The sequence below is a fragment of the Myotis lucifugus genome, unplaced genomic scaffold (assembly GCF_000147115.1).
Source record: "Myotis lucifugus unplaced genomic scaffold, Myoluc2.0 scaffold_33, whole genome shotgun sequence".
Taxonomy (NCBI): Eukaryota; Metazoa; Chordata; class Mammalia; order Chiroptera; family Vespertilionidae; genus Myotis; species Myotis lucifugus.
Window position 1 is genome coordinate 8,699,399 of NW_005871081.1, and position 23,076 is coordinate 8,722,474.

The following is a 23,076-nucleotide window of genomic DNA, read 5'->3' on the forward strand; positions in this document are numbered from 1 at the left end:
GATAAACAGTCAACTTGGACTTTTTAAATTCTCCTCTTTGAGAATCTTTACAGCTGATTACTTTAGTATCAAGTGGTGTCAGAGACTGTGATACTAGAAGCATAATTACAGGCTTGATTCTGCTCATTTTCCCACCAGCTCTTCAAAATGCTATAGGCCGACTGCTAAGATCTACAAACTAAAGTTCAAGTGCTAATACTATTCATAGCAGACACTTCTTAATTAAAAAGAGAAATAAAAGTTAGTTAATTGGAACTTCTCAGGAGGTTGTAACAAAGATGATGTTTCTTAAATAAAATAAATGAGAGGTCGGTGATGGAGTGCTTTGCTACTTTCTGCCCATTTGTGACAGACCATGTTTGTCTTTTCAGCACTGTTCAACCTCATACCAGTGGGACTGCGCGTTGTTGCCATCCAGGGAGTGAAGACAGGGTTGTACATAGCCATGAATGGAGAAGGTTATCTCTACCCATCAGTAAGTAACATGCCGTAGTCTTTGGTCCTTCTTTCAATGTTTGCAAAATAGCAATAGCAATAGCAGCAATAACAAAATGAGAAAGTCCTGTCTATTGCCTCTGCCGTTTTTTATCTTTGCTGCAGTGTTGTGGGAGCTGTTTATTCATTATTCATCAGTGTTTGTTAATATCAGCATATCAAGCAGCAGAATGACATTATTACTTTTTAAAATTGTGTATTTGCATATTTTAAAAAGTGACCCAGTTTATAGAAAATTGAGCAATTTTGAAAGAGTTGATGTTAATGTAATCTTTTTATTTCTATTTAGAAATGTACTTGTCTTTGAGAACCTCTTGTAAAAGATTATTTTATAAAAAGAGAAAGAATTAATGTGAATTCTGAAAAGAGAAGAGAAACATTTAAAGGGACTAGTTCTTTTAAAAATAAGAATTCAAAATGTGTAAGCATTGTACTGGGAACATACTTCTAATATCAAAATGTATATTGCTTTTAACTGTAAGCAAGCCTCCTTGTTTTGTGTTTATAAAGTTAAGCACTTTTCCAGCCATATAACTTTTTCTGGAATATTTACTCTTTACAAATAATTTGCATTCAGATGTGCTGTATACATACATTATAATGCTGTTAGAGTTAATTTCCGACACAGGTTCCAGTATTAGAGACCTAGATGAAAGTACTTCTTTCTACTATCCTTTGAGCAAAAAATCAATAGATCAAAGTCATAGTGCCTCAAGGAAAAAATGTTTTTATTTGCTTTTGTTGTTGTTAAATAGTAGTTCTGTTGTTGTTAAATTACATCATCAAAAAAACTACATGTAAATACACACACACACACATTACGCACAGGCACACACATGCACACAGAACTTAAGCAGAAACATTCTCTGGGGCCTCCCAAGAAATTTGATAAATTTTCTTTAACAAATCTGGAAAATCTGTCAAAGAAAATAAAATGTGAGTTGTGGATTCCTTTTGTGGTGAGGTGGGGAATGCTCTTGTTAATTTGGAACCTTCTTCTGAGTTCCCTGAAGGTGTTCCTGCATGCAGACCTGGCCCCACATTATGCAAATTGCATTCTGTTACATAAGATGAATATTCAACATCTGCAAGCATGCTCAAGCTAGAATTCTCTATCCCCCTTGAGGAAAAATTCGATTTAGAGGAAGATCATTTTCTAAAGATGCTTATTTCAGATTCAAATCAACTTTATTGGTTTGACATTTATTCTGTTACTTTTGTTTCTCTTCCCCCAAGTAATCTTTGAGATGCCTAAAAAGTATTAGATTCAGTATCTGCCATAGCCTCTAGTCCTTGGTTTCTGTTGATGATTTTTTTAAAATTCATATTTATTGTTGAAAGTAATGCAGATGTCCCCCCCCCCCACCATTGACCCCCTCCTGAGATCACATTGTTATGCTCTGGTATATGTGTTGATGTCAGGAGAAATTTAAATGCTTCTTTTACTTTTGCTACTGAGAGAGATACTTTATTTTTTTTGTGATGAGGTTGTGCAAGTGTGCTATTTTTTTCAAGGTAGGAGTATGTGCATTAGCCTAAAATACAAGGGAGTCCTGGTTATATTTGTTGCAATGTAAGCAGTGCAGCAGGAATAGAAGTGAGGAAGGCACCAACTGACTGGCCCAGTCTTTGGCATCTTAAAAAGGGCCTCCCTGCCCAGGAATTGTCCTAATGACAACTTCAGGCATCTCCTCTGCTCTCTACTCTCTGATTCTCCTGTTACTTGGCTTCTGGACCATCCTTTGGTGGCTTGATTCTCTGCTTTGCAGATCTTGGTTTTCTCCCTTTCCCATCTTTGACTCTCTGCTCCGAGACCAGGATCTGGAAAGAGGCACTCTATTCACCCAACCCCTACCCTAAGAGATCCCCTCTGCCCAGACCAGGCCCTTAGGATCCTCAACCATCTTGTACGAAAAGAACTTAGATAAAAATCAAATGAAATTTCCAGTTTTTACTAATTCTGCTTAGTTAAAGTGCCCTGTGTATTTCAATGTAATAAAAATTGAAGTTCAAATATTTTGGCAAAAAGAATGTTTTCCCTCATTCACTCACTTATTCCATAATTAGTTACTGAGAGTCTACTAAAATAATAATATAACAGCACAACACAACAATTATTATACTATGCAATAGTAGTTCTACTTATAAAATAATAACCACTATATGTATATAGTGCACTCTGCCTAGCACTGATTTCAGCACTTTATAGGTTAGATCATTTCATCCTTACAGCAACCTATTAAACAAATACTGTTAAAATGATGATACTGATGTACAGAAAGTTTGAGAAGCTGTGCGAAGTCATCCAAGTAAAGCAGACAAAATTTGAGCACTATTAGTCTGACTTTTTAACTGTTTCACTATACAGTATTGCTTCCATGTGCCAGACATTTCCATAAATGGTCTGGCACCTATTCTAGTAACAACTTATAAGCATGTGATGATGTAATGAAAACCGTTAGGGATTTGGTACCTTTGGAAGTAACTTCATTTTAGATATTAAAAAGTATAATTTGAAATAATCTGTTTTCTTTGTAGATTCTCAAATAAAACAATACAAATCATAGGAAATTCTATGTATTCAAGAAATGTTTGATATTAAATACTATGTGTTAAATATTCTTAAAGTGTATTACATGTAACATTTGGGCTTTAAATTTAAAAGCCAGGGTGGCTAACCCAACTAAGAAGTTTTGAACTAGGTTGAGTAAATTTTTTTAAAGGAGAACTCCAAGCTCAGGTTTAAAGAAAAAAGTTAATAAAGATTTAAGTCTGGGAAATGAAGGAATCTGTTTTAAGCTTATACCCACTTTAAAATGATCAACTTAATGTTTGTGGAGTGTAAACCAATGTCTAATACGGGAGTAATTTTATTGAGAATGTAGGCAATGAAATACTCAGAGCAAAGTGAATTCTGTTAAATGAAAATCACACTAGTGATTTGACACAGGTAGATATATTCCTCTGCGTTTCAGGAAGTAACTCTCATCATCCCTTGCCATCCAAATAAAGATATTTAATTTGTCAGGTAATTCCGCCTCAGTGGGACAAAACAGTTATCTGACTGAGATGTAAATATCACCTTTCTTATGCCGAAGCTACTTGTCACCTATGGAATCTTTTCTTTAATATGACAGCAGTGATTTCATTTGTGGTCATAATGATTGTAATATGTTCCTTGAAGATGTACCCCAAGAGATTTAGTGTCAGATATAAACAGTTTCCTTGAAGGTAAACTGCAATGTTGCAGAACAGAAACTGACAAGGAAATACTTTGTTAGAAAATGAGTCTGTAGTGGTATCTAGGATAAAAATGTATTTTGATCAACTATAAACTATTTATGGTGCTGTAAGGAACAGTCAAGTTTTTTTTTCTCTTCCAAACAACCTATGACTTAGAAAGACTAAGAGAATCAATCCGCTGAAGTAAATTCTGAACACTGAAGAAAAACATGAAATGAAAAAAACCCCTGTCATTCCTTATTTGACCAGAGATAAAGAATAGCTGAAGTCATTCTGATATAAGAAAGAGGGGTAGGGAGGAAGGGAAGGAAAAGAAACTGATAATACAACGGGGAAAGCCCTGGGCTTTTATCAGAACTACTGGATCTTGGATCTGACAGCGGATACTTGTGTTATGTCGCAGACTCTCTGGGTCTCAGTCTTCCCATCTGTAAAATGAAACGGTTTCCTGAGATGCTTTAAGTTAATATTGAGGTTTAAAATTCTGGTGTTAGTCTGATTGATTTTTCTGGATGATGAAGTAAAAGATGTACATAAAATGTATAAAGATTCGTTAGTGCTGTCTTACCACTGGCTGGCATTTATGAGAATATTAGTTTCCAAGTGGTGCTCTAAATGTTTCTGTTACCTAGAGGCTGCCATCTGGGACGCAGTAAGCCCTGGTATTCTCCTGAAATTAATATTGCATTTGAGTCTAATAACAAGTAGAGAGGAAGATAATCCTTTTTCATGTAGATTTTTATAATGAATCAAGAGAATGCTCTGCTACTGTGTTTTGCAAATAATTGGGCCCAAAAGAATCACCTGAAGAGAGGAAAAAGCAGATTCCATGGATCAACTTCCAGCTAATTCATTAGGTCTGGTGGGAGGCCCAGGAATCTACCTCTCCCACCTGCCCACTGGTGGGTGATTCTAAAGCTCAACAATCAATAACCACACAACAAGCATCGCTGCAGTGGCCAGTGGGGAGATGATGACAGCTTTAGACCAACTGGTGAGAGTAGAGTTGAGGACAGTGGTAGACAGACTCACCAGGCTCAAAAACCAACATGGAATAAAATAAATCATTTGGTTTTCCTAACTTCACCTCCTACTAAGTTGAGGTTTAGAGAAATTCCATACTCTTCTTAGCTAATGCAGCAACCCAGAAGCTCTGGGACACCTGGATACTGTCACCTCTGTACGCTGGGATCAACCCATCCAACAATGTACAATGAATGTGAGCATAGTGATGAAATGTTCTTTAGTTAAAGGGAAAAAAAGATAAATGCGATGTATTATGCAAAAATCATTTTCAACACCTTCCAAGTCTTATCTACTTTATATGGGATAGTGTTCTAATATCACAGTCATATTTCAGAAATATATTCATAAGCCTCTTTTACCAAGATGGTTCCACCTGCCCTCCTCGGTGCCAGCAGACATCTCTTACTGATGTGTCTTGAATTGTGTTGCTCTCCATCTGTAATTTTTCAAAGCCTCCTAGACAGGAAAGCCTCAGAGCTCCTCGCCTCATTCTACCATTAATTGTACGTCTCCATGCAGAGTTCAAATTCTAGCCAAATGGGTTGCAACAATGTCCTTTCTTCTTATCATTGGCTCTTGTGTTCATTGTGCAAGTTTGGGCCATAGAAATAGAACTGCTTTGAGTTTTCAGTGTGGTACTTAATTTCCCCCGAAATCTTTCCTTTCTTCCCTGAGAGTTACTAACACAAAGGCATACAACCATCACACGCCTGTATTTCTATGCACATGGAGTATTTTGTGTGTTCTTTGTCCATCTCTGGTACCCACCCTGTCTCTTTGAAACACATCTATGGACTCTGTCCTCAGGAAGCCACTCACTGTTTATTCTAGTGCAGGTAGGCATATCCTATCCCTGTCTCCTAGTGTTTTTTTCTTTAGGTACCAGGCAGTGTGTGGGATTAACCACATAATCTGGGCTACAGTGACCATCACTGGTAATCAATATCCATTATAGGGGACCAAGGGCATTTGAGGACTGCTTATCCTGAGGACCAGTCTTTTGTTATCTGATGTGACTCCTAGGAGGAGGGAGGCAAAACTATAACCAAGCAGGATCCCAGATTTCTCTGGATATAAAGAGGTACCCCTTTCAAAATGGACTTTTTTTCATTTTTCATCCCTCATTCTTCATTTCTCTGAATGGTGAGTTCTTTACCTTAAAAAATATGTTAAATTTCAGGTGATTATTCATGTCTCTCTTATTCTAGCAATCTATGACTTTGACTCTATATGCATGTTTTTCTACAGAAACAATATCTAACATATATATATATATGTGTGTGTGTGTTTCATTGGAATTATGCATATGCTTAAATACACATTTATTCACATTGTTATACTTCTGGTCAGAGTGTTTTTATTTCTTTTTATAAATGTTAAATAATAGCTCTTCAATTTACACATATTTTGAAGCTTTACTTGATATTCTTAAAAATATTTTTTATTAAGTTTTCCTATGCTTTTGCCCACATCATTATTATTTGAATATATTTCCCAGGTTGAAAATAGCTATTATCTGTTCTTGGCATTTTGATTAAGATAATTTATAGCAATAAATAAGCAAGTACAGTACTTCAGTAAATTTCCCTTCAGTATTCATATAATTCCTACAACACTGAACCTCAATGCACAGTATACAATTGATTATGACAAAGGAAAGAATGCCTTCATTCTACTTAGGGTCACTTACCATAGAGAAAATGCCCTTCAGAAACAAATACAAATGATAGACTACATATAACTAAATTTAAGTAGCCTTTTGGACAAGGCTACTTGTCCAAATATGAAACATCCCATGTTTTCTATTGTTAGGTTGATAATGGGCAATACAAGGTTGGGCAAAAGTAGGTTTATAGTTATAAGTATGTGAAACAGAGTCTATTCTTGTATTGTTATTTATTAATTATTGTATTATTTTCCATATGAACAACTGTAAACCTACTTTTGCCCCACCCTGTATAAAGCAATAAATGTACCTTTTTAGGCTATCCAAGTTCATATGCCATTTTATGGAGTTTAAAGGAAGGAACTGAGGTAGAAAAGATATGAGAGCTTAAGAGAAAGAAGAGGGGAAAAAGAGAAGTGAAAAGAAAAGCATATTAATCAGCAATAGGAAGCCATGTTAGGCAGCATTGGGAAAAGGGGAGAGAAAAGAAAGAGAAAGATGAGAGAATGGGAGGAGGAGACAGCAAAGGGAAGGAAGTGGGGAGAACATATTACAAGGAGAGAGCAGAGAGAGGCCCATGCCTTCTGCTCACTCCATCATGGTATTGGAACCCACCTGGCTCCAGCTCCAGCCTCCCACTCGGAGGTGGAAAAAACAAAATCTTCCCTCCCCAAGTCTAGTTTAGAGTTTCCAACCACACCCACAATACTTTTTCTGCTCTAGCTCCATACACTTTCACCTGTTTCCTTTAACCTCCTTTTTCAGAATAGTTAATGTCATTCTTCAGACAAGGAGACAATATGGCCATGTTTAACTTCTAAAGGATTATATCTGTGACAGTGAGAATTAGTAGAAATAGATCAGTGGCAGTGTGAAAATCATGCAATCAATAGTCCAGATGAGGAATACTGAGTATACAGGGTGGGGCAAAATTAGGTTTACAGTTGTTCATATGGAAAATAATACAATAATTAATAAATAATATAATAAATAATAATACAAGAATAAATTCTGTTTTGCATACTCACAATTGTAAAACTTATAGTTCCATTGCCCCAGTCTGTATACAATGGAATATTATTTATTTTAATAAAAAAAGAACGGAGATTCTGCATTGGCAACAATATGGATAAACCTGGACAACATTGGAAAGTAAACTGAAGTGAGTAAGTCACATAAAAAAATAACTGCATGATCTTGCCTTTGTAATCTAAACAGGTGAAATACATAGGAACAGAGATTTGAAAAGTGGTTGTCAGGGAAACCATGGAATAAAAGAAAAAGAGAATAAAGAAGAGAAAACTAAATAGGGCTTGCAAACTACAAACATTTGTTTTGTTTGGACAGCATCAGTGTGAGTGTGTGTGTGTATGTATATCTGAGAAAGAGAGAGAGAGAGAGAGAGAGAGAGAGAGAGAGAGAGAGAGAGAGAGATCTGAATGTCAGTTCTTAAATTTAGAAAGGCAGACACTACACACGTTAACTTTGTTTCTGGGCCTAGAGACATTGGTGTTGGCAACCCCACAGTGAAGGGACTGGAAAGAAAGAGAGATATTTGAAAGTGGTTTTTGATGAGTAATAAGAACACTGAGGTTGTCTGGGTATTGGAGGTGACAGAGTCACAGCTCGCTCTGGTATGACAAATTCAGAATCTGGTGAGCTGTGATGCTTTTCCCTGAGAAAATAGAACCTAGAAGGAGGAGGGAACTGGCATGGAGGAATGCAGTGCACTCAGTTTTATCCAAGTGGGTTATAATCCCACTGAATGACTGTTGCATGATGACTAAGCTCATTCATCATGGAAGAAATAAGTCTAAGGGCTGTCTGAGGAATGGTGTGTGGATAAAGAGTTGTTCTATGATGGATGGTGATTGCTTCCCTATTCCTCCTGCATGTGAATCAAAGATGAAGAAATGGGGTGAATAACACCTACATGGGTAAAGTTAGATATTAGAAATAAAAAGCTTTATTAAGTAACATAACTTCTTAAAAAGCTTCCTAATATATTTTCCTTGATTCCTAAGTTTACATAATCAATAGAGGCAATTTTGGATACTGGGTATAGAGGAGAGAATTAGCTGAATTAAATTTATAACTTGTGTCTTTATAAAAATGATGATAATATAGGAAGAGAATATTAAGCCTTCAGATAGTCTCATAGTGGTTCTCATTCCTTAACATAGATAAGACTTATGCTGATAACACTGCAAATATCTAAATCCCAGAACATTTACCCAAAAGATTCCAATTCAGTGAGTTCCATATGCCTCAAGAACTGATTTTGAATATGTAGCCCAGGCATTCCTTGTGTAGGTGCCTAAAGGAACATACCTTGATAAACATGGTGTACATCACTGTCTCATGAACCATGACTTTAATGTTACATTATTTTATACTTACCTTGAGTAAATGCTGCTGTTGTTCATGACGATGATAATAATAATGACAAATTCATGGTCCATTTCAAGCCCCTTGAATAAGCATAATGACATGACCACAAGTAATGCTCACCTTTTCCATTAACCAAGTGAACTGGCCTTTGAGTAAGTGTATGGAGAAAAATCCTGGATGATTGCTCTGCTCAGTCTATAAAGAATAGGACAAAAAATGTGTCCTTGAGCATCAAGATAATATAGAGCAACCTTGAGAAAGAAGAACAAGGTCAGAGGGATTACAATACTGGATATCAAGTTATACTACAAAACCATTGTAATCAAAACAGCCTGGTACTGGCACAAGAACAGGCATATAGACCAATGGAACAGAACAGAGACCCCACAAATCAACCCAAGCCATTACACTCAAATAATATTTGACATAGGAGGCAAGAGCATACAATGGAGTCAAGATAGTCTCTTCAATAAATGGTGTTGGGAAAATTGAACATGCAAAACAATGAAATTAGACCAACAATTACACCATGCAGAAAATAAATTCAAAATGGATAAAAGACTTAACTGTAAGTTGTGAAACCATAAAAATCCTAGAAGAAACCTTAGGCAGCAAAATCTCAGAAATCTCTTGTAGCAATGTGTTTGCTGATACATCTCCTAGGGCAAGGGAAACAAAGGGAAAAAATAAACAAATGGGACTACATCAAAATAAAAGGCTTCTGCACAGCAAAAGAAACCATCAACAAAATGAAAAGGGAGCCTACTGTATGGGAGAATATATTTGACAATGACACATTTAATTTTCAAAATATATAAAAAATTCATACAACTTAACAAAAGGAAGACAAACAATCCAATGAAAAATGGGCAAAGGACCTAAATAGACACTTCTCCAAGGAGGACATACCGATGGCCAAGAGATATATGAAAATGCTCAAAATCACTAATCAACAGGGTGATGCAAATTAAAATAACAATGTGGTATCACCTCACATCTGCCAGAACGACTACTATCAACAGATCAACAAAGGACAAGTGCTGGAGAGGATGTGGAGAAAAAGGAACCCTCATGCACTCTTGGTAGGAATGCAGACTGGTGCAGCCACTATGGAGGACAGAATGGAGTTTCCTCAAAAAATTAAAAATGGAACTCCCATTTGACCCAGTGATCCCACTTCTAGGAATATATCCTAAGAGTTGGAAAAAATACATGCATCCCTCTGTTCATAGCAGCATTATTTACAGCTAGTAGATCTGCTAGTGGCTCGCTGATGCTTGCCTCAGCTGGCCACCCCTCCCACTGCCACTGGTAGCTCTCTGCCTCTCCTAGCTCACTGCCCCACCCTCCTGTAGCTCTCTGCCCTCTTCCCCGCCCTCCTGTAGATCTCCGCCCGCTGCCCTGCCCTCCTATAGCTATCCGCTGCTTGTAGATCGGTGGTGATGTTACAGCATCCCAGCTAATTTACATATTCCTCTATTATTATATTAGATAGTTAAGATCTGGAAACAGCCTAAGTGGCCATAAGTAGGTGAGTGTATAAAAAAGATGTGGTGCGTTTACACAGTGGAATACTATGCATCTCTAAAAAAGAAGGCTCTCTTCCCCTTTGAGACAGCATGGAGGGACCTGGAGCATACTATGCTAAACTAAATAAATCGGTCAAAGAAAGACAAGTATCACATGACCTCACTCATATATATTTTGAATCTAATGAACAAAATAAACTGATGAGCAAAATAGATCCAGAAACAGTGAAGTATGCAGCAGACTGACAAATTTCAGAGGGAAGGGGGGGAGGTGGGAAGAGATTAACCAAAAAACTTAAGTGCATATATACATAACTTACAGACAGACAGTAGTGTGATGAAGGCCTGGGGAGGAGAGGAGTGGGGGTAGGAAGTAAATGGGGGGAGAGGGGGAACATCTGTAGTAATTTCAACAATAAAGATAAAGTTTAAAATATATAGAAAGACAGGAATTTTGCTGAGACTTGAAAAAATGAAATAAAGAAAAAAATAAAACAAAGTAAATATTGAATTTCAAACCAATAATGACTGGTTTGCAATCCTGAAAAAGAGAGGTGGTTTTTATCACATAAAGTTCGGGGGAGAAATCGGCCTGAGAATCAGCGTGGAGGCCAACAGGCACCTACTGAATGGAAGGGTGTGCTTTAGGACAATGGTATCCTGTCAGAGAAGGTTATAGCTGACCACAAATCTGAGTTGCTTCAGAAGTGATTGCTTTTTAGATTTAAAGAAAAATTACTAATGAAATAAATACAGGAGTAGCAAAAAGTGGGTTTACAGTTGTAATGCAAATAAATAATACAATCATTAATAAATAATACAGGAATAAACTCTGTATTTTGTGTATTCACAATTATACACTTCCCTTTGCCCATATATATCTATATTTAATACATTGTTTACTTTTCCTAGCCCCCTATTTTCTCTGAGATAATTTTGTTTTCCTCTAAGCAGGGCCTTCCCACACAGGTCCCATATTTGGAACAAAGGAGACTACCTTCTCCTTCTGTAGGACCCTGGTGTTTGACCCACACTTGAGCTTCTTTTCTGGGTCTTATATATAGAGAGTGGATTGTCCCATAGGAGCCCATCATTATAAAAATTTCCTAACTGCACCACAGCCCATAATATCTACCTAACAGAAATGTGGACACAGCTACCTGATAGCAAAAGGGTTTGCCTGAAATGTGTGGAAGACCATTTCTACACTTAATGACTGACGAACAAGTCAAATACTTGATATGGATGAGTGTATTAATGAACTTGTCTATTCATTCATTCAACCAACATTACTGTATGCCTTTCAATGGCAGCTATTGTGCTGTAAGTGCTGGGGCTTCCAAGATATGTGAACTATTCCAGATTTAAAAATGAACAAACAGACAAAAAAACCCCCTGAAATCCAATAGATAGAAGGAAATCATTTGCAGCACATCTTGGCTAGCTGGATTCTATTTTTCTCAGAATCTATGATTCCATGATTATATTTGTACATTTCCTATCTCTTCTTTAATGTGAAGGGAATGTAAGAAGTATTCAGTATGAAGTTCCTGATTGATTATTGTGAAGGTGGAATTAATTTTACCAGCGTATTTTATTAAATTATTCCTTGAATGCCCTCCTGTAAATGATATTTATTATGCATGTCACATCATATTCACCCCATTGAAAAACATTACTAGTAATTATTGGCAAAGAAGATATGAGTCTGTTTATCTCTCAAGTCTGAATTACAGGAAAGCACTTCTTTCCACATTCCTTCCTGAAAGAGCATTAGAAACTCAGAGACAGTGCTCAGACATGCAGTGTCTGCCTTCGAATGTGCTCATATTTGCATTAATGAGGTGAGTGGTAATGTCTTCACCTTAAGCAAGAATCTTGGGGCAGAAAAATAAAGCTTGATTTCTAATAAACATCACTACCACTTACATGTGAACATTTTAAAGCAAGTGCATGAATAATGATAATTAGAGAAAGGGTTTTATTATTTCTATATGTTCATGAAATGACATGAGATATCTTGGTTTTATATTTCATTTTGGTGTCAAAGAAAAAATATTATTGTAGTTGGCAATTTTTTCCTGATTTTTTTAATATCGAAAACATTACAAAGTACTGTCAGTAGTAACAAAATAGGTTTGATCAGAATGTTTCAATTTTTGCCTGCCCGGTGTGGCTCAGTGGTTGAGCGTTGTATGAACCAGGAGGTCAGGGTTTGATTTCTGGTCAGGGCTCATGCCTGGGTTGTGGGCTCCATCCCCAGTATGGAGTAAAGAGAGATGAGTCAGTATGGAATAAAGAGAGATGAGTCACTTGTCTGAGCCACTATTTAGCAGAAATAGTTATGTGGGCAAACAGAAAACATTATCCTACTTTACTTTTAACCTATTAAAATTAATTACTTAACCTGACAAACGAGAGCAGACAATTTTACTGATGTCACATAATAAATTTATTGTGAGTGCCTTTGGTGAGGGCATAACAACAAAGGTTGAGCCTCAGTGACTTCCCATTAATGTAAACTTCTCCAATTAACTCATTTGTTTCTTAATCATTTTCTGTGGGGAGCAATACTCTGTTATGGTTCAAGAATGTTGGTTTCCTGGCCTGTACTTCAGACGCAGCTTTGAAGAAATAGATATCTTTCTTGCTTTTAGATAATGAAAAGGTAAAATCATGGCAAGATGATATATTACCTTAAAAATGGATATTTATTGTGGTCTGAGAAACAACTGTTTCATTAGAGGGCACATTAAATGCTCACAATGAGCATTTATTTGCATGTACTTCCTCTGTAATCATGACACATTATCATTGCTAATGTGTTAAATGGTAAAATGATTGATAAAATTATGTCACTTTGGAAGATATGGGACCTCCTATATTATTAATTATTAAATATTGCCATTTGCTCTCTATCTTATAACCTTAAATTAATGATAATCAAGAGAGGAAATGAAAAATTGTTTTTGTGTTAAGAATTTGCAATTTCAATAACTCTACTTACCATTTAATGGTGGCTATGCAGAACTTCCTTGATTTATTCCAATATCAATTAGGATCTGTATTTCAAGCCATATTAATAACATAAAAATCAACGTTTAAACATTTCAAAGATCTCTAGGCAACTCTTACCTGGAGTTGATGTGTGAAGCATTCTCTTAATGCCCATGAAGTAATCATTTCTAATGTGAAATATATTAAAGTAAAGGAGGAAACTATTAAGAAATTATTCCACAGGTACCATAAATGGGTTAGCTATTTTCCTTATGCAGTTGGAATCCTTTGAAAGACTGTTTTATTGACTTAGCAAAGCCAACTGTATACCCAGGAGAAATAGCAGTGAGCCTTTAATTTAAAATTGCATTACATGAGAGGGCTTGCACATAGAAATGGGTAGACACAAGAATTGTCTTGGGTAATAATTCCCCTGTGTTTATCTAAAAAAAAAAATCAAATAATGCCTTGTAGGAATTTAAATGCAGACAAAGTTCTTTCTAATTTTTGTGCATCATTCATACAATAATAATAATTTAAAAAAGAAAAAGAAACCATGTCAGTGATACCTAGTTATTTCAAAGCACAGGGTGTTCAATCATACCTTGCTTGTCTGTGCCACAAAAATCAGTCACGATTTTATTTGATTTTTTCTGGTGGTCAGCCTTTGCAGGCAATTAGAAATTCCTCAGAATCATTAAACCATTAACTACCAGCACCAAAAGATCATGTTCTTTAAACATTCTTATGAATAATAACTTCATTAGGCATTATGTTCCTTGTTTGACTAAGGAAAACTATGGAATGTGGCACAGTGTAGCATTTACTTTGAATTATCCAATATTCCAATCCTTTTTAAAACAAGAGACTTGCTCAAGGTGTGCTAAATTCTGTTTAATTCCTAATTGTATTTTCTATTAATGATAGTGTTCTACCTAGAAGCATTTGAAGCAATTATTTACTCTAAAAAAATAGTGATGGGTTGTACTATCAGTGACTCAAGGTGATTTTACATTTGAGGCAGAGATGGTGAGAGCAGCAAGGTAAAGCTGAGAAACATAATGCCCATGTTCTGCAAATGTAGGGAATGCAAAACCCCAGAGCGGTACATAATGCATTCCTGAATTATTTTTGTTAATTCCAATTCAAAGTGAGTTGGTAAAGGGTCATTCAAAAGCCTGAAGAGGTAAATGCAGAACACATGGGTATGTTGCCACTGGGGAAAAGTAGAATAATTATACAGTGAGCACTGTGTGGTGTGTATTTCTGTATAATTATTCTATAACCATAAACTATTAAAGAATATTCCTTATTTTGATAGTATTCTGATATTTACATGTAGGTATTTTTCTTTTAGTTATCATTTAGGGACTTTTCTGCATACTCATTTGTGAAGTACTGTGAAAATAAAATCCACCTTTTTATTGTGTAGAATATATATATATATATGTAAAATTTCATACTCCAGTTATTTTTAATTCTTCAAAGGCAAATGCCTTATATAATTCATTTCTGAGGTGGACAAGAGAGAGGGAGTGATAGGTGGACAGATACAATGAGAACAGACACCCAGCTGAGAAGACTGAATGGAAGCTGGCAGTGCCACCCACACTAATTTAAGCATTTGGTCCCACTGGGTGACCTTGAGAATTATGAATGACTTTTTGTAACATGTTGATGACATTTGAAATGCTTTCCAAGAAATAGATGAAACACTCAATTATGGTTTCTTTAATATTCAGATACTGCATGTGATTATGTCTAGCAGAATGATGGCAATGAATTACATTAGGTCAGCAAACATTGCCATGCCTATCATATGCACATTAAGAACAAGTCAGAATTTCCCAGCTGTGCAGTTGGCCTGGTGGGCACATGCCAAGAGCAGTATTCTCCTCTCTGACACGTCTCCTGCTGCAGGGAAATCCCAGCAATGAAACAAGGGCTAGCAGGGCATGAGTGGGTGCTATTCCTCCTCTCTGCTTATCTTTCCCAGGGTCCCTCTTCAAAATTGTAGGAAGACTGGAGTTATGATATCCTCAAAGGGCATTTTTATTTGCCCATGAGTATGTATACATACTTGTTATAATCTCAAATTGAGAAAGATTACATTCAAATACATGATTCTTCAAAAATAGTGCTCACACAATTTGGATACTTATAAGAGACCTGCAGATGTGAAGGTTTTCATAAAATCTAATATGAGTTCTGAATAAAAATGAAATAGCCTTTCTTACCTAGTACTCCAGTTATTAACACAACAAGCCCATAGGAAAAAGAAAGTCTGTAGCTTTTGGATCAAAATCTTTATTTCTTTTCTTTTTAAAAAACTTTTATTGAATTTATTGGGGTGGTCAATAAAATTATATAGGTTTCCAGTGTACAGTTCTACAACCCATCATCTGTTCACAACCCAAGTCAAGTCTCCTTCCATCACAATTTATACACCCCTTACCCGCTTCTACCTCCCCTCATCCACCTTTCCTTCTGGTAATCAGCATAGTGTTGCCAGTGTCTATGAGTTGTTGTTTTATCTTTGCTTAATCCAGGGGTGGGGAACCTTTTATCTGCCAAGGGCCATTTGGATATTTATAACATCATTCATGGGCATACAAAATTATCAACTTAAAAATTAGCCTGCTACATTTGCTCAAACATTTAATTAACTCACCCCTAATGCCTTGGCAGGGCCAGACCAAATGATTTCTCGGGCCTTATATGTTCCCCACCCCTGGCTTAATTGCTTCATCTTCTTCACCCAGCCCTCTAACCCCCTTCCCCTTGGAGAGATGTCAGCTTGTCCTCTGTATCTATGAGCTTGTTTCTATTTTGTTTGTTTATTTTGTTCATTAGATTCCACATATGAGTGAACTCATATGGTACTTGTCTTTCTCAGACTGGCTTATTTCATTTAACACAATAATCTCCAGGTTATTCAGGTGCCAGCGGCCCAGGAAGATGGTGGACTCATATCCTAAAAACCATCTTAACATCTCTAGGCAAGCCAGTGGCTTTTATAAGGACAGTGAGGCAAAGTGGAGATGTGTGGGCAGAGTTCTTGCTGGTTCCGACAAAGATCTTGGTGTCAGCATGTTGAATCCTTCAGTGTCAGCCGAATTCTTGTGGTCAGTCATCTCCTATCTGGACAGGTACTGCTGGTCCCTGCAGTGTACTAAAATAGAGGCTAAAATAGAGGTTGTTAGCATAAAATCTGGTTTCTGTTTTTGTTCCAACAAACTTGTTAGTTTGCTAGTTAGTACATTTAATTCTGGTTAATACAGAATTGTATAAAAATTATATGCTTTCATTCCCTGTCACATGCTATTGCAAAAGGTAAGATTTCCATCTTTTTTTTAAGATTTATAACTCGGTTCATTTCATTGGTAGACTTCAAGGTTCCTTTATCTCATCACAACAATTGTTATTACTATCTTTTAGTTAATGTCAAATTGCTTTCACTCCTAGAAAAATTCCCGTGGAAGTAGATACCATAAAATAACATGTTCAATGTTATCCAGTTTTGTCCTTAAATTAGATAAAATGTCAATATAGTATAAATAAAGTATAATACAACTACAAAGTTTATGAATGATTATAAGGGTTACTTGTTACTGCTTTTATATTTACTTACTTGAAAACTAATTAAATAAATTTAATCTGTGGTTTTTAAGATATTAAAGAGAATATAACTTTATTTTGATAATTATTTTAGTAAAACTTTTATTTCAACTTGTGATCATGTGTGTCCTATGCCACTTCCTCACTTCACCTGGAAAAGACTAACTTATTTTAAGGAAAATATGTGTATTATTTTTTATTCCATTGGTGATTTTTAAAACATAATTTATTTAATTGTGATACATTTCTGGATCTTCCTGACAGTAATCATTTGTTTAAAAGTTAACTATATTTCTATTCTTATTTGCACGAGAGAAATAATGTTTCAAGGAAAATACTAGTATTTAAGTTGCTGATATATATGTATTATGAGAAAAGTGTTTTATTCATATTTACTATGAGGCTGGTTTCAGTATGTTTTCCATTTAATAATTGTAATTCTGTAACAATAAAGGAGAATAAAATTATTTTCATCCTATTTAATGTATATGTAACCATGAGTGAAACCTCTGGATGTCCACATTGCCAAGCTGAATGAAATATTACTGTTTTCTTTTAAAAGATATTGAAAAAAATGAAGGGGAAAAATACCTGCTTAAGGTTCAGCTCAACTCCTTATAAGTTTAAAAGGGAGAGGACAGGAAGCCCAGATAATATTTTAAACGGTTTCCTTCCTGCTAAGACCCTTTATGAAGTTACTTAATCTTTGTGCGCTTTTAAACTTTTATTTCCTTTGTTAGAGATTCTCCAGAGGCTGATAAATTTTCAAAATGATCAGACTATATAGCTTGTATTATTCTTCTTGGACCATTAGTTTATTTTTAGTCATCTTTCTTTAACTTCTACTTGTGTCTTGGGTGCCACAATAGCAATACTACTGAAGTATATATTTACTTGGCAAATAAATTAGATGCAACTCCTATTAGATAAAGTTGAAGTCCACAGGATTTCAAGTGAGCTGCACAGAGCAGTGTGGGGAAATGTTGGAATTACGTACATCGTTGTATACTGACCAGATTGTTGGCACTTTGAACAAATTTGTTCACTCTCCATGCTATTACACTTGCACACCGACCTCTGCCGTCAGCACTGCCCCCTATAAGGAACAGCCGAGACTCCTTGCCCTGGAAGTCAAAGCTGCTGCCAACCTAACCTATGAAACCTGCCAGATATATTGCCCTTCCTCCCACCACGTCCCCAAACGAAGAGAAACCTTTAAACGCCCACATGTTACTTGTACCTCATGAATGTCTCTGATGCCATCCTTTCTTTGTTTACAGACATTTATTTATGAGCCTCAGATCCTTTCTCAGGTTACCCTTTTACACGGTCACCTTCTCCTTCCTGTATCCTTGATTTTCTTTCTGTCTCTCTCCGCATGCCTGTGATGTGGTTCCTCTGTTTCTTTGTGACTTTCATCACAATTAGCTTCTGCCACTGGATGTTTTCAAGTGAATCATTGAGCTTTACAGGTGCCGTTGCAATGGCCACTTTAGAAGTCTGTTCTCTTCCATGCCAGCAGCCGTGTCTCCCATCCAGCCGTTACAGTTAGAGGAAGGCTCCCATGTCTTCATATCAGATTTCATGTCATTTGTTGTTTTGCAAGTTATGTTCAAATAAAGACTTATTAAGCCAAACATTTAAAATCTTGGATTAGCAATGCTTCCAACATGCAACAGGCTGGGAAAGCTGTTGTGATATTTATCAAAAAAAATCCAACACATCTAAATTTAGACTACCATTAAGGTTTTAAAGAAACTTTGCTGTTACCAATTAAGTTTGTGTTAGTTACAAGTGACATAATTTCTCTTATCTCAGATATTTTAAAATGTCACTAAACCCTAAGGTATATCTATTATTGCATAAGGATTTTCACTGTAAATGTACTTAATTTTCCATTTTCTGCATTGCTGTCATTCCATTCCATTCACAAAGTAGTAGAAGATGTATGGTGAAAAATACCTTAAAAGCCAAGTCCTTAAAGGCTAGGATTTCACATTTTTAAGTAGATCATGAGGATTTATTTCTGCTTTACCCAATACTAGAGACACTCTTCTTGATCTAACTTCATTTCTGTAAATTTCTGCAATTTCAGGGCAGGTGGGAGTGTTGGTCTTGGCACTTGCAATGCTTTCTGATTTCCAACATCATAACTCTATACGCTGAGTTCATTGTTTTGTATTTGCCAAGTATATTCAAGTGTACATGTGTACCTCCATGGAAATATCTCCCAAATAGCTGCACATGATTTAGGCAAATTATTTTTTCCCAAATCAGAAGTTAATGAGAATGCACATTGAGGATATATGTAATGATTGCATTTTAACACTTAATTTTGGGATTATAAAAGAGAAGCACAAATGCTCAGCCTATGCTGAGCCCAGAGTGTCATATATTATAAAGTTGACAATTCTGTTCTGCCACAGTGCAAAGAAATTTTTAAAAAGTAACTCACCCATAATATAAGAAAGGAGAACTGTGAAATGTGTTAAACAAAAGGTTTAGAGCCTGTGAATATGTGGTTATTGTGATAAATGGTATTTGAGTATATGTCCTTTAGTCACCAGGGCTCAGAAGCTAAAAAGTTTCAGCGGAAGTTGATGATGTTCTCATGCAAGGTCTTCGAGCTAATTTCCAGGAATGATGCTTTTTAGTGAGGATGAGAGAACAGTGAACATATACGGGGACACGTGAGTCTATTTACAGATGACATAACATCAAAAATCACTAATAACACTGGTCTTGCCATGTATCCAGCCTTCCTAGTTGCCATAGATGCCTGAGTGTCAGCAATGCTGGGATCTTCTTTCTATGACTTATTTGTCTTGATTTTAAGAATGTTTTATTTTAATGGCTTTAATTTGTGTCCTGATATTTATCATCACAGATAGACTTTGATGTATGGAACATTATGTTAATAGTTGAAAAGGCTTATACCTTCAAAACTAACTCTGTACCTTTACACTCATTTAATATAAATTATTTTATTATCTTGTCAATGGCAGACCTTTATAATCAGACACTATAGATCACTTTTATAAATCTCTTATTAGGGTCCTTTCTCATAATAATTTCAAAATTATAGTTATAGATAAGTGAAATTATTTGGTTTATTTGTTATGTCTGGTGTTTTTATTGTAAGCCTCATAGATTTGGAGAGATCTCTTTTTTATGTGAAATTTGCTCTCTCTCTCTCAGTATATTTTCCATCTCTCCTCCAAGCCATCACTCTTTTGCTCTGTTAGGAAAACGTCGATTCATTGGTCTTGGATTGGGAAAAAGGTCACATTTGCTGATCCTCCTGAAGCCAATTCACTCACTATTTCTTCCATACTCCTTTATACCTAGACACATGATCCTTTTGTTCATTATATTTCAGTAGAAGCCCAATGCACGAAATTGGTACATGGGTAGGGTCCCTAGCGGCTGCCAGCCGGGGGCGCCTCCCTTCCCCCAGACACCTGCCACCATCACTGCCAGCCCTGAGCTCTGGTCAAACCCCTGGTTGAACTCCTGGTCAAACTCCCAGTCGAGGGGACAATTTGCATATTAGGCTTTTATTGTATAGGATAGGAAGGATTTGATTGCAGTGCTATATACTTCTACAGTTAGAGTTGAACTGCTCAAGTTTACTATATACTATTCAACTTTGTGAATAGTATCACTTTATAATTAACTTAAGCTAAGTCTCCCTCCCCGCCCCCTCCCGCCATACGTACTGACTTGGAATCTAGTAAATGGTCAAGTGGTACTGTTGGAACATATGTGCATTGCCCAGAGTGAGTGTAGATGGGTCATATTGATCTGTTTTCCTTCTGTCAGAACCAGCTCTGGGAGCCCTAACAGGTTTGGCTCAGTGGATAGAGTGTCGGCCTGCAAACAGAAGGGTCACGGGCATGTACCTCAGTTGCAGGCTCCATCCCTGGCCCTGAGGAGGCAACCAATTGGTGTGTCTCATCAAATTGATGTTTCTCTCTCTGTCTTTCCCCCTCCCTTCCACTCTCTCTAAAAATCAATGGAAAAATATACTCTGTTGAGGATTAGCAAAAACGTTTTTTAAAAAAGAATCAGCTTCGTGAGCTCTTGTAATATATCTGCACAAGGAGTATAATTCACTGTGTACAATATATGCAATATGCAACAATATGAAACTATAATATACATTGGTTCCTAACTGCAAGCTGCCTGGTGCATGCACAAGGAGGAGTGACTGGTTTTTAGTGTGGAGGAAGAAGTGGCTCTGTTGAATATATATCCAAATGTTATATTAGTTTCCAAAAATGTTATAGCCCTAAGAAGTACTTAAGAATAATTTTGACTAGATTTAACTTTGCCTTACTTGCTAACTTTAGAATCTGATCACCCATTCAGCTCTATTGTATACCCAGCATAGTACAATATGTAATACATATTTGTTGTTGAGAGCCTCAGTTATATGTATATCTCCATGTAGATGAATAATAATTAGGATAACCATTTGTTTTAGTTTTCCCAGGACTGTTCTGGTTCATACAAGTTGCTCTGGTATAAACATTAATAGTACCCTCTTTAATGGCTTACATGTGTCTGAGTTTGCAGGATCCATTATATGGTCACCCTAAGTATAATTATATTTGAAGTTGTTTTGTAATTAATTTGAGTATTGACATTCATGATGCAGTGGAAGTAAACAATGCCTCAGTCAAAATAATAAACTCTGGTAAGACTTGCTTAATGATGCTTGTTGCTATTCAAGCCACAATGGTCAAGACCTACCTACTTGACCTCTGTTTTCTTCCTCTCAACTTTCCTTTCCCTTAGTTGGTGTAGAGATGAACACCATTATTTTTTACACTGAAAAAAATTCTCTTTTATAGCCCTTTTCTTTCCACAGAGTACTTTCAACATCTCCTACCCAGCCATCCAGTAACAATTACCCTTGACTTCCTGAACATGTTCTGACATTTATTCACCCACCCACTTTTCTGGGTTTGAATTTGACCTATTTAATTGATCAGCATTCCTGCCCTGTGGGGTTCTGCATGAAGGAGCATTTTAATTGCTCCATTTACCATTGGTAAGACTAATATTTCACAGATAATAACACTGAAAAGTGAAGCTCAACCTTATAAAAATAATTGTTACTATGCTGGTAAGCAAGAAGAGAGGAGTGGCCCGCATGTGTTAGGAAGGGAGAAGAGACACAAAGATGAAAGGAGGATACCTTAGCAACCATGATGCCTGCTTTCTGAGTGCAGAGAGGAATATTGGAAGAGGGACAGGAAAAATTTAGCACCAGGCAGAGTTTAATTCCTCTTTTCCAATGACTTAACATCCAAGTTTCCTCAAAAAAGGTTAGATAAGCATAAAAGTATGCAAAAAAGAGCAGTTTATCCTATAACTGAATACCCTAAGCAGATAAATACCCAAAAACCTTTAACTAGTTAAACGTTGATATGTATTTAATTATATGCACATTTAGTTATATTCTGCCCAGTAATAATATGTTTTACTAAATGAGGACAGTGAGTATTCTTCTTTCATGCATAAAAGCACTTTCTGGAGTCACTATAGAAAAGGTGGGAGGGACAAAGCAGATCTGGAAGAAGCAGAAATTCTTGCGTTTGTGATCCAGGGGCCCTCAGATGATCAAAACATCCACTGGTCCAACAGAAAGTCTGAGGTGTGATTTAGAGAGAGAATTGACAAAAATGGCAGTTTGTGTTCCGCAAGAAGAGGAGTCAGAACTACTACAGGGTCACTGTTGATTTCCTAGCTACTAATTCTACTGACAGTCTGTACGGTTCTGATGCTTAACAAGTACTGGCAACTACCTTCCCTCTCTGAACATTTGTCCTGTCTTAGGTTTCATGACTTCATCTGAAGATGCTTAATAGTTGCATTTAACATGATGCGATTTTGCATTATGCTTAAGAGTAAATTGTATGCATGCTTAGTAGTAAATTATGTTCAAAAACAAATCTATTAGCTAGCATTTAATTTAAAATGGACTAACATAAATTCTTTGACATGAAAAGCAGTTTAGATTTTATAAAAACATCCGTTTGGATCTTTGATTTTCTTTAAACTAGTATAAGAGTATATGGATGCGCTTAACCGGTTTGGCTCAGT

The 23,076-nt window shown here is 36.3% G+C and overlaps 1 protein-coding gene across 2 annotated transcripts in view; it reads left to right on the forward strand.

Annotated features, from left to right (window-relative positions):
* FGF14 (fibroblast growth factor 14) overlaps positions 1–23,076 on the forward strand; it is a 543,289-nt gene that overhangs the window by 430,726 nt on the left and 89,487 nt on the right. For both annotated transcript variants that reach the window (XM_006086928.3, XM_023752472.1), the window contains one exon: positions 372–475. In XM_006086928.3, the coding sequence (XP_006086990.1) occupies positions 372–475 (104 nt within the window). The remainder of the gene's footprint in view (positions 1–371; positions 476–23,076) is intronic.